Source organism: Pholcus phalangioides, unplaced genomic scaffold, assembly GCF_987345545.1.
Source record: "Pholcus phalangioides strain wild (caught in Gottingen) unplaced genomic scaffold, Ppha-v1.0 ptg000015l_1, whole genome shotgun sequence".
NCBI lineage: Eukaryota > Metazoa > Arthropoda > Arachnida > Araneae > Pholcidae > Pholcus > Pholcus phalangioides.
In genome coordinates, this window is record NW_028301608.1 from 65,921,472 (window position 1) to 65,941,608 (window position 20,137).

Genomic DNA, 20,137 nt, shown 5'->3' on the forward strand with positions numbered 1-20,137 from the left:
TATCGTTGTTAAAAAATGCGCAGCAATGTCACCACTGCACGTAGTATTTCCCTTAAAATGCAACGGTCAAAAATCATTCATATTTGGCATGTGTACCTTTGAACCATTCTGCTGGTAATTATAGAAACTTCGGGAACAGCTCGCAAGTAAAAATCGGAGTTGCTTATAGATGTACCAATGCCGAAATGAGCTCAAAACATACAATGCGTTCACCGTGAAAAGTACAAGAAAGCCAAGTTGCTTTTGAGAACAGAATTGCCAGATAAAGTGTTGACTCAGTCACGAATCGTCGGCTGAAGCTTCGCGAACGTTTCGGACGCAGAACAGATTGAAGGCAAGTTATGAAAGATTGAAGAAGGTTTATTCGCTCGCTATTGACAAAAAATGTGCACTTCCTGTACGACACAAAAAATCTCCCTTCCTAGGAATAAATTCTCTTCACAAACCGCATTCATATATATCAATTCCTCCAGTTCTTAAGAATTTTTAAGCTATTTACGAATTTGTGGAGGGTGGGGTGGGGGGGGCACAGTGTATTTCACCTGAATAATTTTTGATATGGCATGATAAATTACCCGGAAACTTTTTTCAAATGAAAATCTGCAGGGTGTTTCAACAAGAATCATCCGATTTAAAAAAATCATAACCATTCAGCTGTTAATCCGTTTCGATCGAATAATGTATAGGTAGAAAGAGAGAAATCTCGAGTTTCACGCAGTGGCCGACAGGTAGCACTAACGCTCTTCCTACGGCCGCCACTTCAGTGTCTGTCAAGATGGCGACTGCACAACAGAAATCTTTGTATGTTCTAAGCTTCGCTAAGTGTGAGTCCGTAACAACTAATCATCGTGCTTTTCGTCGACAATACCCTGGTGTTGAACTTCCTACCGCTCAGAGCATTAGGCGATGGTATAAACGTTTCCGAGACACGGGTAGTCTGTGTAAAGGAAAATCCCCTGGTCGTCCCTGCATGTCAGGCGAAAATGTGGAGCGCATCCGACAGAGTTTCGCACCCAGTCCACAGAAACCCACTCGCAGTGGATGCAAAAGTTTGGGACGAATTTGACTACCGTATAGACATATGCCGTGCATCCCAAGGTGGACCATATTGAGCACCTGTAATTTGGTTTGTACAAAAATTTCATGATTAGCCATGTTATATGAAATTAATCTTAAGTGTCTATGTTCAATATTTTTCAAATCGGGTGATTCTTTTTGAAACACCCTGTATATAAATGAGTAGTTTATACTCACTGGAACCGGAGCCACTGGGAATACTCTCCATTGAACTGCCTGTTTGGACGTGCCCGTCAATCACTTCTTGACCCTAAAATGGGGGGGGGGGAAACATTAAATAAACATGGCTGATATATATACATTTGCTGAAATGAAATAGATTCAAAAATTAGTTACTAATTAAAATCTTTACATGACCACAGTCGTTGCCCTACTTACCTCATCGCCATTTGCGCTTGCTCTTGAGTTCTTAAGCCTAGATATCCTCTTTTTGACGTCACGACGGAGGTGACGAACCCAAGAGGCTGAAGACCTTTCTTTGGCATCTCTTTGGAAGTTCAGCTCCATTTTCTGCATTCAATAAACAAATAACGAAATTGAGGCATCTCACATCATGAACGTCATAAAAGAACACAAGTTGACAGTAATTTCCATTATGTAATTCAATTTACGCGGAGAAGTGCATCAACCCTCATCAAGCCCTAAAGAAAAATAGAAACTGAATAATGATGAACCAAGATTGATTGAAAATACGGGTTTCTAAAAATAATTACATGAGGATAGTGCATATTTAATGTAAAACGAAGTGAGACCAGCTTCTGCTTTGTTTGATCTATCAGACACGAATGATAAGGTAAGTTGTGGTGATAAGATGAATTTGGATGTATCTGCTATCTATAGTGACATTTGGGCCACGGCACTCACTTCATTTTTATATGATAAATCGGGCTATTTAAGTCAAGGTTTTTTTCAACCAGACTGCTGCTGCAGTCAAATATTATAATTAAACTGAAGAAAGTGCGTACGTCCTCGAAATTTTTTAAAATCAATAATGACCACCACTATATCGTATATTTCGTAAACATTCCTCTTCTTCTTATGAATAGTGGAAACATGCTTGAACTGGCCATGTTTCATCCAAAAAACAAATCGGGATCCCTAATTTGCGAAAATACGGGATATTATCAACTGTCGACAAAACTACCAATTATTTCTAAAATGGTTAAAAAATTGTCAAATAGTGGGAAGAAGTACAGTTTTTTTTTGTGGTCAAGTAGTATGTATTTAATGAAAAAAAAATGTTAATACATGACAAATATGTGAAATGAATATATTTATAGCTGCAGTTATCGTAATATATAATTTTTACATAAATCATGAAAACTATTTACATCCACGGGGGCAGCTCGAGACAAAATTCTCACCCATCTATTATCTGATTCGTATACGCCACGCGTAGGTAAAAAAATTACGGTTTTTATACAAGTTATTCCAATGTATTACATTCATAGTCGGGGGGACCCCATGTTGCCCCACGGGTCGTGGGGTACATCCATGATTTCAAAAAAATATTCAATAGGACTACATTGATAGAAGCACTAAAAGAACGGATCATTTTCATAAAAAAAAGTAGCAATAAAACAGCAATAATTGAGACTTGGATTTTTATCCAAAATACCATCGAAAAATACTTAGTTTCATATGATAGAAAAAGCCGTTTGCAAAAATTGATTTCATATTGGAATCAGTTGGTGAGTTATTTTTATAAAATGTTTCGATACATGAGGTATCTAAAAATTTTAGGAATTATTTCATTTGATGTTGTTGAATGTCGTTTTTTTTTGGGTATCCGCCTTTAACGCTATAAATTTCGATTTTTTCGTCATTCGACAGCACGACTTAAGTTATCGTTTCTTCCTATCGTCTACAGACGAAAGGTGATCAGAAATAATGATATTTGATGGGAATGATCTATGGCAGCGGTTCTCAACCGGTGCTCCGCGGAACCCTTGTACACTCTCCAGGGGCTCCGCGGACGCTCGAGAAAAATAAAAAAATCAGTAAAATTAAAAAAAAAAATAATTATAAATATTTTAAATAGTAAAAATAAATCAGTAACTTTGATGAATAATTAAAAATTGGCCTATATATATATATATATATATATATATAGGGGCTCCACTATAGAACTTCTTTACTTAAAAGGGCTCCGCGAGTCAAAAAAGGTTGAGAACCGCTGATCTATGGTGATGCTATCTATATAGTATCTCTAATGATGGTAATGATTATTTGACGATAATGATGTTATTATGAATAATACGATGCATAATATATTGCATTTGTAATATTTTGTATTGGGGTAACGAGTTCGTCAAAGATTACGGTGATGCCTCGGCTAACGAAGATGGTTCATTCCAGAATCACGTTAACCAAAACGTCCTTTCCCATAGGTTTCTATGTAAAATCGTTTAATTTGGTAAGTTTTTTGAAGCACTGAGAAGATCTGTAAAAGAAACTGACTTTTTTTTCTTTTAATGCATTTTCTTAAAAGCTTAATCGTGACGCTGGTGCTCCTGCTGCCACCCGAAGACTCGCATCGCAAGGCCCCGACACAACTCACTCGGTAGTAAATTGTCTATAGCAGTGATTCCCAACGTGGGTGTTAACGCCCCCTGGGGGGCGATGGAATGTTCCGGGGGGGGGCGGTAGAAGCTACGGGTATAATATAGGGTTCTATGGGTTGGATTGCGTTGGGGGGCGATGGGAGAAAAAAATTTCTGAAGAAGGGGTTGATGGGACAAGAAAGGTTGGCCTATAGTGATAGACCTGTGATAGACCTGAGTTGTGCTCAGTTTGGAAGAAAGAAAGAAAAGCGGTCGAGTTTATTAAGGACCGGGCTTTGCCATGTCCCTTTCTAAAACTTCTCATATTCGTGATAGAGTGAAAAAAACAGGGTGTGTTTTCTTGGAGAGAAAAAAATAGACAAGATCTTTTCTCAGTATATAGAAAATTTAAAAATTTGTACTTTTCTCTGATTATCCGGGACCTCGAACTTTGAGGACTTGGAATCCAGATTCCACTTGGGGATGTGGGCACTCTTTTTTTATATATTTGGTACTACTACTAGATTTTATAATACTTCTCACATAAGTATTCCTTTAAGAAATTTCTAATGGATTTGTGCATGTCAGAAAGTGCGGTGTGTGTTTTATTTCCCAAAGATAATTCTTTGGGGGAATGCGTGTTATACGTGTTCGAAAAGTGATGCCATCGGAGCACAGTGGTTGTGAATCTTTCGAGTTCCGTGGAGAGATTCAAAATTGTTGTTAAATACGTACTTTATCCTCTTCTGGCTCTTCATAATCTGACGAATGAGAATGGCCGTCCTCACTTGTGCTGTAGCTCGTTCGGCTCTGAAACGGAAAGCAATAATTAAAAAATAAATCTATCAGAAAGAGAAATAGAGTGTACTGTTTCCTTGCATCAAACATTTTTACTCAAGGACTAAACATCCAAAAAAAACAAATACAGTCGAATCTCGTTATAACGAACTCCAAGAGACCGGACAAATCACTTCGTTATAACGAAATTTCGTTATACAGGAATTAAAGGTTTTTGCATTGTTCCTGTGTAAACTTATCTGGGGAATTAGAAAAGTTTTCATTAAAACGAGATTTTTTTTTCCGCTATAACGGTAATCGTTAAAACGGGACTCGACTGTACACATTTTCAAATATTAACGCTCAAGGTCAAACACAATTTGAAGAAATGCAAAACACGGATTTCGTGTATTTCTTTGAGGAGGATCAGAGCTGAGTTCGGATATTGTATTCGATTTAATAGCCTTTGTGGGTTCTTACATCGGATGAAACATAATATGGGATGAATAGGAAATGATTCTGGACTTATCCTACCAAAGTCGTTATATTGGAATGGTTACCATAACACATGGTCGTTATAACGAGCGCCGTCGGCTGAATTTTGTTTTTAATGACCTCTTATCAGGATTCCAACATAATTCTTGTAAGATCAAGATTAAGTGGGACTATATTTACTTTACGAATTTAGTATAGATCAGCGTTTCTCAGCCTATAGTCCGTAGACCAGAGGAGGTCCGTGACGATGCGACAGATGGTCCGCAGGCAGATTTGACGATTTAATTCTAACTTAATAAAAAAAAATTATCCAATTGTGAAACTGATATTGTCTTGGATTCAAATAAAAAAACCAAACCCTCATACGACGGGTGGCCATATGTCGTCGAAAAAATACGTGAAATCGTGTTCCTAAACACAGAATATCGCTAATTGCTGCCAAAACATGTCTTTTTTTTTTTTAAACTGTCAATTATTGCTGAAAATTACTGAAAATTAAGGGCTATTGCAAATCACTGTAAAAAAATGTATTTCTTGAAAAAACATATGAGTATAGTGATCACACATTTCATTCAGGAGAAAATACGGAAAATTGGGATCTCGAGTACGGCAAAATTCACATCACCAATTGGCACCAAAAATATTGCTATCAGCACTCAAAATCACCAATTATTGCTAAAATTGCTGAAAAATTACCTATGGGAGGTGAACGAGAGACTACTGGAAATTGCAGTGAGTTGTAAGTGAAATTCAGTTCCAGAAAAAAATTTGAGATAGATAAATCTGTGAGATAGATATTTATAGTCTCAAAATTATCATAGCATAGCATAGTGAATGCAAATTAATACCCCGTAAATACGGGTTATATAATCACCCTACTCACAGTGGTAAAGATCGAAAAAAATGTTTCATACATTTTACTACTTCACCACACACCAACTCCAACCATATCGCTATACGAGATTTACTACCGTTAAAAAGTTGGGTTGGAAATGAAGGCACCATCTATCGGTGGCCTCCTCAAGCTCATTAGGGAAAATATCTTACCTACATTCTTCCCCCGGATCGAACCCGAGAACTGACGGCCCCCTTCACAGTGGTATTACCACCACGCCACTCCGGCACTCAGACATATTAGTAGTCGTTGCGTACAAGGTAGAGAAATGCGGGTATAGATGCATTGCATTCAAAACCCGTGAAAAAGCGTTCAGACCTACCGAAATTCAGGATGAAAGTACTCTTACTCCCACGAGATCGATCAGGGAGAGTAATAGTATCGAATGCTCCCACAAAATGGTGTCTGTATCCTTTCCCAGATCTGTCGAGAGAATCGTAACCGCCTCTTCTCTGCAGTCTCTTCCATCTTCTTTTAATTGCTATCATTAACTTTGGTGCTTCCGCAAATTAAGGCCTAACGTCAGCCCGATGTTCATCGAGAATGATGGGTGTTGAGTTTGGTAAACGATCGAGAGAGAGAGCGTTTCGCATCCGATCGAAAACCGGCCGACGCCGAAGGAGCCGTTGATAATGACCCGCGGTGGTGCCATGAAAATCTTATTACCCTTGAAACCCTAGTGAAAGGATTAAGGGCAAGTTCGTTGTCACACAAAAGGGACGAGAAAATTAAGATGGAATTGGTGGAGCACGAATTTCGTGCTGTGGTAATAATCTATCGGGAAACGATGATGCATGCGTTCGTGAGGGAACAATTCTTGGGAGGGTCTCTCGAAGGATTTGGAATCGAGTTCAGAACTTGATGACACAGCAACAGCATGACATTATGCGTCATCTCATGCCCTGCATCACAGACCTCATTTTGATCTATTTTTCAGCTAATATATATACAGAAGGATACATTTCTACATTGTTGAGATTTTCATTGAAATTTTAAAAAGAGAGAAAAAAAGACCTACTTTTTCCACCATCATTGTATAATTGATTTTTCGGATGATAAAAAAAAAATTCGTTTAACATTCGAATGGGGTTTTCACTAGGTCACGTATGGCTATGATCAGCGCCTAATTAGTTAACTGCGTCAATAATTTGTAACTAACCTTTAAATAACATTTATGGAAATAATAATAATAATAACGGGATCCTCATGTATTCCCAAGCGATCAGCATGATCCGTCCAGGGAATTTGTTAGTGATAGTAAACATCCATGCCCGAACCGGGATTCGAACCCAGACCTGCACAGTGAGAAGCTAGTTTCCTAACCACTCGACTGCCAGGCGGCAATTCCATCAGAGTTTTCGGTTTCGAAAAAAAGAAGTGTAATAGGAAGAAAAATTGTAGTACAAGGTGGACACATTTTAAAAATTAATAACTAATCAACCAATTAACTGCGCGGTTCGCGCTAAAATGCTTATCATGGCCTAGACTTTTCTGATAATTTTTTTAAAAAGTTCAAATTTCACTTATAGGTGGCGCTGTAAAACAAAAAAAAACCTCGACGTTGCGCATAAAACACACCACAAACAGTGCATAATTAATGCATGATCAATGTTTATGAAAATTTGCGTTACATAGAACCGTCACATTTCAATATATAAGGATTCTTTCACCCGTTTAGATGGCAGTCCGAGCTGAAAAGGGCGTCTCAGATTGAAATATGATAGTTGTTACGTAGCGAGCATAACATTGCATAACATTAATTAAGCACTAATCGTGTTGCATTTCATGTGTTATATCGAAATTTCCGTTTTCCGTTTCGCAGCGTCACCTGCGAGTGGGATATTTGAACCTTCTCCTTTTTTTTTGAAAAAAAAATTTGCCATGATAAGTACTTTAGTGTAAATCGCACTTTTTTATGTAAATTGGCCGATTCGTTATTAGTTTGTGAAATGTGTCTAGAACTTCTCGTCCTTCCTGTATATTAAACAGAATGCTTGGAACAGTCTTCCATCAGAACTTGTATGTGCCTCCTACGCAAGATTTGCTTCCACTATTGGGGATTTCGACCTGGCTCCGTATGCGAAGTGCTTCCCGTACTGACTATTATTTTTTTTTCTTCCAGTATAAGTGCATTTCATGCCTTCTGGGGTTATTGTAAATAAATAAATAAAATGCTTCACGAAGAATGTCCGAAAGAATAAAAGTTCTATGATTGGAAGGAATGGAAATATCTCTTCCAGAAATGAAACCCCGGTCCTCTTTCAACCCAGGACGGTGCATCAACCAACGTACCGCTATTTCTTTCCTTGTTATGACACGTGATGCACTGTGTAAAGTCATAAAACCACCCTTAACTCAGCGATAGGTCACATACGTCTTTTAATAAGAAAAGGAACCGTTGTGTCTCTGTGATATATCGATTAGTGCGCTTATCGGGATTGCAAGAGGACCAGGGTTCGATTGCGGCCGGAAGCAATAAAATTTTCTTCCCAAAGTTCGTCTCGGCATTAATATCCAGAGAGTCTCCTTCTTTGATGTGCTCTGCAAGCTGTGATGGTTTCATGCAATAATTGGGAAGAAAGTGAAAAAAAATCGGAATTTTTTTTATACAGCCCCAAATAAAACATTTATCAATTTGTTAACTTTTTCTTCCCTCCCCCCCCAACTCCGAGATTTATCTCATAGCATTTGAAGGAAAATTTGTCGAAATATTGATACTTGAAATTATCTTGATTTCTTCAACTTTTTTTTTTTTTTGCGATTATCTCCGCATTTTCATTCAGACGGTACATAGGAAATAGCAAAAATAATCAATTTCAACCATCGATATCTCGACGAATCATTACTCGAATGTCACCCGGTAAGTCTTTTTTGCCGTTGTAGTGGTGGTGGAGTGGTCATAGTAACGGGATCCTGGCATCTAGAGGACCATGGTTCGACCCGCCACCGTTGTCAAAGTGGTGGTCGGTTGAAGTGGCTCCCAGATTCGAGGCGCGATTGCAAGCTTATCTCCCCGTTGAAAAGTCTCGCCACAGAGAGCAACAGGCCTACAACGATACAGTTATTCAATCATTGCACTTCACTCGTAGTTAGAAAAATTGATGGCAGCACACTACGCATAACAAGCACTACAGAGAAATGGACTTCACGTCAGGTTCACAATACATACATACATACACAGCTCCCGGCATGGCCCAGGTCTTCTTCGACCACCCACTAATATTTCTTCACTGAGGCAGAGCGGAGAGCCATGATATGATTAGGAAGAGGTAAGTTGCTTTCGGTGAGAGAGAAGTCGATTTTACAATTAACATTGTTTTAATCGGACATTGCACGAAAATTTCAATGTTCTATCCCTCCCCAATTGTTATTTTACGAAGGGTGAATTTACCGCAGCCCAATTTTCCAGTTTTCAAGTTTATATATTTTTACATTTTATATACTTTTAATTTTAGAATCATCCTCGAATCATTCGCGTTTAACAACGTGGAAACGCATTTCCCGATATTTTGAGACCTGCTTTTCTTCTCCACTCTGAGTGCGTCTGTCAAAGCAATACGTATAATTTTTCTTAATTAATTTCTTGTCTTCCTTTCTCTGGAACATCCACATTTACTGAAGATCAGTAAATTTTAATTACCCCTTTCTAATTGAAAATATACTCGCATGGACTGCATATACATATATATACGAACATGTGCAATGATCCCGGAGAAAAAGCAATAATAATAATCTTTATTTATCTCCGCTACTTCCCATCCGCCTTAATAAGAAGGCAAACATTTCCTCAGTATATAATCCCATCACCCGAATTATTCAATTAAGTGCACATGCTTACAATTCAGGAGATAATTGCATCAATGATGACACATGACATGGATTCGCGATGGCATACCTGAAATTAGAAGACGGGAAAGCTAGACCCTAAACAGAGCATCCAATAATAAAAAAAGCCTCTTTCGTAATGTGTGCTGTAGATAATTGATATATTTGTATTGCATGTATTTCAATAGCTTTCACGAAATTAAACATGTTTGCTTTGGGATTTCCTAGTGAAAGAAAACATGTCTATCGTATGGCTTTTATTCCTCCCGCTTCTCCATTAAACTGGAATTAATGCAGTATGAACAATTCTTTTCTGGAACCACTTGTTCTTCTTAATAAATTCATTTACTTCCCCCTCCTAGAACAAAATGAAATTCTTCAGACAGAATACACGTAGGTACTCGTATGCATGTAAAGTAGGGGGGGGGGGGTGGGGAATACCCCAGGAGGTACGATCGTCGTTGTTGGCAACCACCGTGGGTTGATCTCTATCTACTTTTTGAACCCTCATTTCCTCATTCTTATGTACGCGGATCCTCTCTCTTTTGGAAACTCCTTGTAGATGCATTTCATAGAATCTCAGATAAGAAGAGCCCGAATCGATTTTGAGTCGGGTCTGGTCCGGATATTAAAATGACACGACCTGGAAGTTGATGGAGGATTCTGTTGTTTGATGAGAGTGGGGAGGGGATAATAATAAAAATTTCCTAAAGGTGAAGAACGGTATCTACTGCTACTAGTCATGTTATGAAGACATTCTTCCCAAGGATTATTATGACCGCCTCGGGAAAATGATGCCGTAATAAAAAAAGTTATAACCCATTGTGAATATTTTTATAGGGTCTCTCTTAATATGCTGCTTTTGGGGAAAATTGGAGAGAAAAATACCCTTATGTTTTTTTTTTCCTTTATTTTATAAACGATTATATATGTCACGGTAAATGCGTTAAATCTGGTTATTAGGCCTGATCTCGATGAGCATTTTGGTAAGTTTGATAAATTCACCGAAATTAATCGCTTTTATCCGCGATTATGCATAGTACCCAAGTGCTGCTGGTAAATTTGTTAAATTTCCCTAACTCAATCCCAAATTTAGTCTCCCTAAATTTCCCTAATCACTTCTACTGGCAATTATCTATGGTACCCCAAGAGTAGTTGATAAATTTAATAAGGAATAAAAAATTATCACTTTTACGGGCGATTATGCATAATGCCGCAGAGTCGCGTTAGAAGTACTGAAATGTGCGTTTCTAGCCGTAGAAGCTTCTATGGGAGCATTTTCTCTACTACTGTCACATTTCACTACTACTCTCCCATAGAAGATTTTTTTAGGCATACAAATACATCATCTATTTTTAAACATGTTTTCTTTTCTGGGTTATGGGGTATAATGTCTAATTTTTCGGTGTGTTCATTTCTTATACCATTTATTATGAAATGATTACCATAGAATTCTAAATTATGAATGAATACAGGTATGAAATAATTAATCTTCAGGTTTAAATTACACAAATCCCCATAGAAGCTACTACGGCCCAGAAACACACATTTCACTACTTCTGGCGTCATTGGTGAACATAATAAATCGTACTGTATGGTATACTGTACATAGTTATTCATACATGCATTGTATCATTATATCGGGGTACGATCGTATAATTTGTTATCCTTATATATATAATGTAATGAGGGTCCGACTTTATATATGCATCACACATACTAGTCTTATTTGTAATTTTTTTCATACTTATCAAATTCACCAATTACACTCGAGTATTATGCATAATAAACAGATAAAGGAGATAAAAATTTCAAGTATTTATCAAATTTACCAACGACGCTTGAGTATTATTATACGATTCACCGGTAAAAGTGATTAATTTATCAAACGTACTTTCTCCTAACTAGATCATGACCCACCACTCTGTTTCAATGAAGAATTTTTAGCAGGTGATCGAAGACGACCCGGGACATGCTGGAAGCTGTGCATATATGTGTCGTGAACCTAACGTGAAGTGTGTTTCTGTGCAGTGCAATGCTTGGTATGTGTAGTGCTGCCATCTAACATAATTTTTTCTAACTATTAGTGAAGTGTAATGATTGAAATCTTGTCGTTATGGGCCTGTTGCTTTCTGTTGTATAATTCTGTTGTTGTTACATGTTAGGGGTTTCGTCGTGCCTCTTAACATTTTCCAAAGTCCTCAAAAACTATGCTCTCGAAGAAATATAATCAATACTATTATTTAATTATTAATTTATTTCATATTTGATACGCATATTTTCAATTGTATATGCAGTGCTCTATACATATGCAGCACAATTTTTTGCGTAACTCTATAATACGCATTTTTTTTTTAGCAAATTTTCAAACATTGAGAAGAATTTCAACTTTATACAACAATACTTTTCAACAGGGAAATCGGCTCACCAAAGTGCCTCGAATTTGAGAACCACAGAAAACCAACTTCAGCCAACCACCACTGTGGCAACAGTGGGGTTTAAATAATTAATTATAAAAAAAAAAATTCTAACAAATAGGAAACGCATTATCTAAGAGGGTGCGGGAAGGTAAATCGTATGATGATACAAGTGATGATAAACTAATACAAGAATCACACAGAAACGCTTTACGCTCTGCCACAATAATGTTTACAGCTTGTTGAAACTGAGTATCGTTTAACTTTATTCTAGGCCACGAAGGGTGCTCATATTGAAATGTAGTAGTTTAAGGCTATACTTAAAGTAAGGAAAATCGTAATGACATTCATTATGCACTGTGCCTCATTTTGTGTGTTATGACGAGTTTTTATCGTTACAGCTTCATCTGAGGGTGGAATTTTGAACTATTTTATATATATATATATATTTATTTATTTATTTAATCTAAAAAGAAAAAAAAATCTCCATCATGGTAAGTATTTTCATTGCGAATCACACTTTCTTATGTCAATTGGTTGACTTTTCTTAAATTTTCAAAATCTTTCATGGACTTTTCAAACCCCTCTATAATACAGCAAGTATTTAAAAAATAATATAGATAGTATATGAAATGGTTTTAATTTTTCTTAATTAATTATTTAATTAATTATTAACTTTAGCTTTTAATTAATTATTTAAAATTACTTTTTTCTGTAAAAGTTAATATACGGGGCAAAGAAGGGTCCCGAAAATATTTTTCGGACAACGTGACATATCTTTGAAATAAGAGCAAACACGCATGTATATACGCAATTGGAAATTGTAATTGTGTGGTTTAACTCTATATTCATCGTTGGATTTTTTTAAACACTATTTTTTCAAACGCACTTTCTATTTATTTTAAAGAGTGGCCTCATTTAATTACATCTTAAAATAACACTTCGTTTTTATAATCCATGTTAATCCGAAGCACGTTCAATCAACGAGAAAAACATCTATTACGTATGTTCCCTCTATATCGGTGAATAGCAACGTGGAAAAAAGAAGCGAAAAATAAAATCATGAAAATAGGATTTTGGTTCCTGAATTTTTAAACTCTGAAGAAATCCCATGTTTTTGGTTTTTCTTTGCTTTTTGATGGAAAAAAGACCTTTTTGTAGAATAAATTGCGAAGCATTTTTTCTGTGCTTTCTTTATATTCTTCTTCACGATAGAAGAAATAACTGGAACCAGAGACATCTTTTTAATCAGCTAATGCCATGTTTTATTTTTCCTTCCCGCTTATCTTATTTTCTTTTGATATGGAAATGGGCTGCTTAGAAAATTCACCTGGATTCACTCTTTCATCAAACAGAAACCTACCACTACCTTGGCGAAAATAAAAACGTGCCTCGGGCTATGGAATCAATGAATACAAGCACAGTACATGACTATAGCCTTTTCAATACATTTCTCCATACAAAAAAAAGAGAATTATTTTTGCAAAATTTTTTTTTCAAGATGCTTTATTCAATTTTCGATATCGGGGATGTTTTCAAAAAATTGTATTACACTTACGAAATGGGTGGAAAAGATTGACTTTAGAACTGTAACTTTACTACGTATAATAAAATATGGAAAGATTCTTCGCAAAAAAAACACCGAATTTCTTGCCCTGTCTATTTGGCTCTTACTTTTAAAAAGAAAACACAATTTGGAGTTGAAGCTTCAATCTTTGTCTTAAAATTAAAATCGGTAAGGAATTGACTGCGAATATTTTATCTCATGGAATTCACTGAGCGTTTGGAATCCGAGCTTTTTCTAATACAATGCTGTTTTCGTGTATTCTAAAAAAATATATATTTTTTTAGAATCACGAAAACAGCTATTATATGTGAGTTAAATTTTACATATGAAAAGTAAAATAACTTATTTACATTTAAAATTTTCTTTTTTCTTGACCGTGAGACTTACTCCAAAAAATTAAAGTAAGCTTACATATTAATTTTTTTTTTAATGTGTATTTTTTCATTAAAATAATTAGTTTATGCATGAAAAATACAATACTACTCACCAAAAATCTTTTCAAAATTTGAATACATGAAACATGCACGTGGGAATTATTTCATTGATCTAATTAGTAGGATGTTTACGAATACACTTCTAAAAAATTTGAATATCAGTGACCTTGTTTATTCTTTTACATGTTAGGGGTTTCATGCCTCAAAATTTTCCAAAGTCCTCAAAAACTATGCTCTCGAAGAAATATAATCAATAATATTATTTAATTATTAATTTATTTAATATTTGATATGCATATTTTCAATGGTATATGCAGTGCTCTATACATATACAGCACGATGTTTTGCGTAACTCTAAAATTCCTTTTTTTTTTTTTGCAAATTTTCAAACATTAAGGAAAAATGTTATATCAACATCTTGCGCACCCGAAATGTACGAGTAATTGAATAAAAACTTATTTAAAATGAAGAAATTGTTCAGTTCATCAAATGAGGCAAAATATTTAAGATCGATTCATAAATACTGGATTTATACATATTGCATTTTTTCAATTTTGAATCTGATTTGAATATTACTGTGCCGAAGTGGCACCGTGACTTAGTTGGTTAAAGCGCCTGTCTAGTAAACAGGAGATCATGGGTTCGAATCCCGCCGGTGCCTCGTGAAGAAAACTTTTGTATGAAAGGAGAGAGAAGGTTAGCACACACTCTTTTTGACAAGGACGGAATGTGTGTGGCCTTCAGCACAAATACGTTTAAGGCACAGTCGCTTACTTCGCAACCACTTAACCAAATTTTTTTTTCTCAGCCACCTCGTTTACCTGTTGCGGCGTTGTATTGGTATTTGTAAAGAAACATCAATCTTTAGCCTTATTAGATGAAATAAACAGTGTTTTTTTTTCTTCACTTTCAATCAATTTTTTTCAATTGCGTTTATGCCATGTTGTTTTATCACGCTTGCAATGTAAACATCACAATATAACATTTAAATTTTTTTAGAAATATAATTTTTTTTCTTATTGTCTAAAATTTAAAAATATATTATATAATATATATAGATGTATGAAAAATTTTTTCCTAGTATAGCACATACAATTGAAAATATTTGTACTAAATTTGAAATGAATCAATTCCGTGGTTAAATAATATTTTCAGTGATATTTCTTTTACTACAGCATAATTTTTGAGGACTTAAATGGGGCGTGGTAGCCGGGTGGTAGGATACTCGCCCGAAGTACCAAATGAATCGGAAATTCCATCTCCCGAATGGTAGTCTTCCCCGAAGGCTATCAAAGCAGCAAAAAACTAAGGTGAAACAAAGGTTTTTTACACACATAGTTAATCCGTCCTATTTGGTGGGCGCGGTAGCCCAGATCGATAAGATACTCGCCTAAAGTACCAAAGGATGTTTAGAGGTGCCGCGAGTTCGATACCAGGTTCGTCCTTATCAGAAACCTTTCCTGACACAGGGGTGCAACAGAAACGGCGACATGACCACAGAAAAAGATTGCTACCGCAGGGAGTCCCACATCAAGGGGTTAGCACACCAACCTCTTGATTAGTATAAAAAAAGGCTGCCGTTCGGAATCGGCAATAAATTGTAGGTCCCGGTCTAATTAGCCCTCGTGTGCAGAAAATGATCAATGAGGACTTAAATGTATGAGACTCCTCAAATTAAGTAGGTATTAAAATACTGGAATTTTTTTTTCTCTTATTGGCTATACCTGCACTCGATATAAAATGTCAAGTTTCACGTTTCACAATACGATCAAGAGCTGCCGAAATATGCAGCTTTGTATGATCGAAGCCGAAACAGGAAAAAGAAAAGTAAAATGTGAGAAAAAAAAATTGTCTGAATGTGGAACTGTCGTTAAAAATCGCTCAACGATAGGGGAAAAAGTAAATGTAGCATATCTTTTAACAACTTACTAAAACACATTAAGAATCAGGATATACAGGTCACTAAACATCTCAAGGAAAAATACCGTACGTAAAGGGGAAAAAAAACCATTCCTTTTTTTTTTGGTTTCACTGTGTTGCATAACATTTTTTAATTTAAGAACTGTTTACACATAAGAAGAAAAATCAACGAAGTAAATAAAAAGGAAAAGAAAAGGGACGATATTCTAAAATGTTAGGGCATTTTTTAAACTGCGCGAGTTGGTTTAACACTTGTGAAATAGAGAACTTATTTATTATCAATCCAGTATAATTTGTTGGTTTTTATTAAATGTAAATAGATAAATTTTTGAAATAAACTAAACCAGGAAAATTTTAGGAATGGTCAATATGCTCTATCAGTGTTTCTTAACCTTTTTTCACCCATGCCCCCCACCTTTGGATATGTATATAACCATATTTTCTTCTCGTGCCCCCTCCCCCCACCTGAGCGAGATAATTTCTTCTTATTGAGTCAACTTATAGTGAAACTTTTGTTTATAACTAAGGACCCTTATCTCTGTACCCCTAGGCTACAGTTTTTTGTGCGTGCTCTATGCTGGGCCGTTTCAACATCATGGGCCTCGAGCAAAGTGATATTCTAGGGTCTTCAGAATTTTCTGAAGGCCCTGCAGCTGGAAGTAACATCTAATATATTGTTGCATAAGTTGCATATTTACATACTGGATCTCGAAAATCACAGCAGCAGAGCTAGTTGTGTAGCTCTTCTACATGGATAAGAGGACACCCATCAGGGCCGTCTTAATAGCACCGTGGGTCCCCGAGCAGAAAGATATTGGAGGGGTCCCATTTTTCTGGAAAAATTAGATGGAAACTTTCGGGCCTTCCGGTTTCGAGATACCAGTCTGTCGATTCCACGTACTTAAAAAAATCGTAGTATCATCAGCCTCCGGGACATGACCTTTTCAAACATTCCCCGGGTTAGAAAAAGTATCCCTGCATACACACATCGTTTTATGAGTGATTATGCTAGATTCTTAAAGTAGTCACATCTTTTCCCACCGATATTTCATTTTAAAGCTTCATTTCTTTGTATCTTTTTTCAAAGCTGTCTGTGTGCCTGCCATGGATCTCCTTCTATTGGATTTTTACCCGAACCCCCCCCCCCCCCTCCAGAATATTCAGTATTGCTGGTAGGACATATGACCCACAGGTTGAGAGACACTGCATTATATTATGATGATGAGATTTCAGCAATGTTACAGTAAAGATCATTTTCACACTAACTCTCATGAGAGAATGTTTTTAAATTTTAATGATTTTTTCAACAATATTCTTGATCTTATTTTAACAATTCTTTACGTCAATACAGAAAAAATATTTTTAAAGATTGGTTTGAAATTAAAAATGAATATTTCAACAGTGTTTAAATTGTAACAAACGAATCCACGTATAACGAAGTCACTTCATTTCAAAAAATTTGTTATAAGAAATTATTTTATATGAGAAAATAATGAAAAAAATAACATTATATTGTAATAGATTTATGAAAAATAGTTTTTTTCAATGCAGATAAAATTAACCAAAGATACAAGCTTTCAAGTAAAAATGAATTTTATAAACAAAAATTATTTAAATAGAAATTCGTCACATAAAGACTTCGTTGTGTTTGTTTTTGAATTTTTTTTTGTAAATCGGTTAGAAATTAAAACTACGCAAAAAGAATAATTTTGTCATTAAAAATGGTAACATCCAGAAAACATAGGAAATATTTAGTTAACTTTTTTTTAGGAAGTAGGAACGCACTTGAAAGAGAATGACTGATTAAAATAATTTATAATAATAATTTAAGACTAGTAAAATCATAACAGTCAACTTCATATGTGAATTCGTGAACGATTTTTCAACGCAAAAATACTTTTGCCAGTTTATTCTTAAATTTTTTAGAGAAATTAAACTATATACGAATTTATGGGATACCTTGTACTTCGAATTCATCGAAAAGATGTTTTACCGATTTGGGGAGGAGCGTCGTTTCCACTCTCGGCAAATTTTACGATAGATTTTCAGGTGCTTACTATGTACGATATATTTGTGAACAAAACACGACAACGGGACTAATTGAATACTCACCGCGAAGCTCTTGAGGCGTCCCAAAACGCTCTTGTTCCTCCTTTCCGGAAGTGGGGAAACACTGTGATCACTCTTCCTGTTAGCATCCGGTTTAAGTCCGGAGGACCTTTTGTTGCTGTTGTTATCGCCCTTACGGCTGCCCTCGCGATTTTTCACGGTGCTTACAGAAGTCGAGTTGCCGTTTTCGCACATGTTATTAACACCGACTATATCGCCACAGAGTTTAATTGTTGACGAATCCGCGGCGGAACTGGAGTCAGGGATTTCCGGAAGACGACGGCAGCAGAAGGATATTTCGTCACTACCTGTTGCAGTTGTTAATCCAGGAAGTTCCGAAGGTGAGCTCTTCCTATCCTCTGGCAGACAGTTATGATGATTTCCGGCCTGCTGTGTCCTTCTTGCCAGAATGGCCGAGGTGAACTCCTCTTCCGTGTAAGCTCTGTCTGGACTCCTCTGTATGACGGTGTCTTTAGACGCTTGCAACTGGTCGACCGATTTCGACGGGCTCAGTCGGAAACATTTGTGTGATTTCGTGTTGTTCACATCTTTCCTATGTACGACGACTTCGCCAACAGCTCCTTGAGAGTCTGGGATTAGGGCCGAATCCACTGCAAAGTCGAATTCATCTGGTGGCTCGTAGTAGATATGAGGACTATTCGGACCTTTTGAACCTGAAAAGAGAGCATTCAGTAAATGCGGCTCGAATATGACGCAGAAATTCATTATATTCTTCCTAAGGCAATGCGATTAAAGGATTTGTGAAAAAGCCTTTCGTTATCATTTCACACTGAGCGAGGAGTTTCAACCGCCTGTTGTACACAATCTTCTTTTCTCTTGCAACGTAATATTTATTGCGCAAACACTCTTATCGGAGTTAGCTGTGGGGTCAGCAATGTTATTTTTTGGGTTATCAATTCGGCAAGTGTAATGTTTGGGCAAAAGATTAACTACGTGCGACCTTGTCAATATATTCTTCTGCAGTTTTTAAATAGAATCCGAATAAAACTAGGAGAATAAAGTACGTGAGAAATTTCCTCTCGTTCAATTAGATGCACTGATCTCTGGAATTTGTTTTTTTAAGAGAGCTATAAAAGATACATTGATATCTCTGGAATATATTTTTTCCCAAGTGAACCATTAAAAGGATGTTGTTATTTAATCTAAACTATCAACTGAAAAAAATTCTATTTTTCTGTGAATATTTTCCTTTACTTTGTATTTATAACTGGATGTGGAATGTTATGTACAGTATTTGAAAATTCTCGGTAGAGATAATAACTTTATTGATAGGTATAATCCACACCATATCTCTTTATTCTACAGGATATGATTCGATTTATATAACAGTGCACGCTGCTTAATGTGCCCACATCGGGGCTCGGAGGGTTTCTGATTACAATAACCGATTGATAACTTTAGCCGAAAGAAACCCAGAAGCAAATGTGATGACCATACGACCCATTTCGTGTGAAAAATGAGATGGCTCCGCTTTTCTTAATGCAAAATGTCTAATCGTGCCGCTGCATTTTTCTGACTCATTTTCTGTGTTTTCTTTATTAATTATTTTTTTATTATTGTTAAATGTTCTGAAACGGAAATTTTTCTTCTTTCAAGAGGAAAGATCATGATTGAAAAAACATCATCACTCGAATGAGATCATGGAAAAGGATAATTTTTTTTTAATACAGCCATTGCGAGGAGCTAAAATAGAATTGTTTTTATACTTCTTTCTCATACATTACTTTCCAACAACTGCGTATGGAAATATAAACCTACAAGGAATAAGGGTATACCTTCTATATCGGTTGATAATGATAACTTATATGAAAAAAATAAAAATATATCTTTCTAGCTCAACCTTAGCTTCAAAATGTGCAAAAATAAATTTGGACGAAAATAAAACGATAACATATACCGAAATCCTGATAATTACAAATGAACTGTCCCCCCTCCCCCCATGTTACGCTATGGGTGCGTTCGGTACTACTCGAAAGTGATAAAAATACCCAATTGATAACATTTTCCATGATTCCAATAAGCGACGTCTACTGTATACAAAAATGTAAGACTTTTAA

At 36.1% G+C, this 20,137-nt stretch overlaps 1 protein-coding gene and 2 non-coding genes across 3 annotated transcripts in view; 2 read left to right on the forward strand and 1 right to left on the reverse strand.

Moving 5' to 3' along the window:
• Window positions 1–20,137, reverse strand: part of LOC149076543 (uncharacterized) — a 374,649-nt gene that overhangs the window by 10,223 nt on the left and 344,289 nt on the right. Inside the window, exons 10-13 of the mRNA XM_089244125.1 lie at window positions 18,063–18,733; window positions 4,356–4,430; window positions 1,456–1,587; window positions 1,255–1,327 (exon numbers count right to left, since the gene is read on the reverse strand). Of these exons, the coding sequence (XP_089100251.1) occupies window positions 1,255–1,327; window positions 1,456–1,587; window positions 4,356–4,430; window positions 18,063–18,733 (951 nt within the window). The remainder of the gene's footprint in view (window positions 1–1,254; window positions 1,328–1,455; window positions 1,588–4,355; window positions 4,431–18,062; window positions 18,734–20,137) is intronic.
• On the forward strand, window positions 14,618–14,691 carry TRNAT-AGU (transfer RNA threonine (anticodon AGU)). Its single transcript has one exon. It is a non-coding gene; the product is annotated as a tRNA-Thr (tRNA).
• On the forward strand, window positions 14,703–14,830 carry LOC149076545 (U6atac minor spliceosomal RNA). The gene has a single exon (XR_016194239.1). It is a non-coding gene; the product is annotated as a U6atac minor spliceosomal RNA (small nuclear RNA).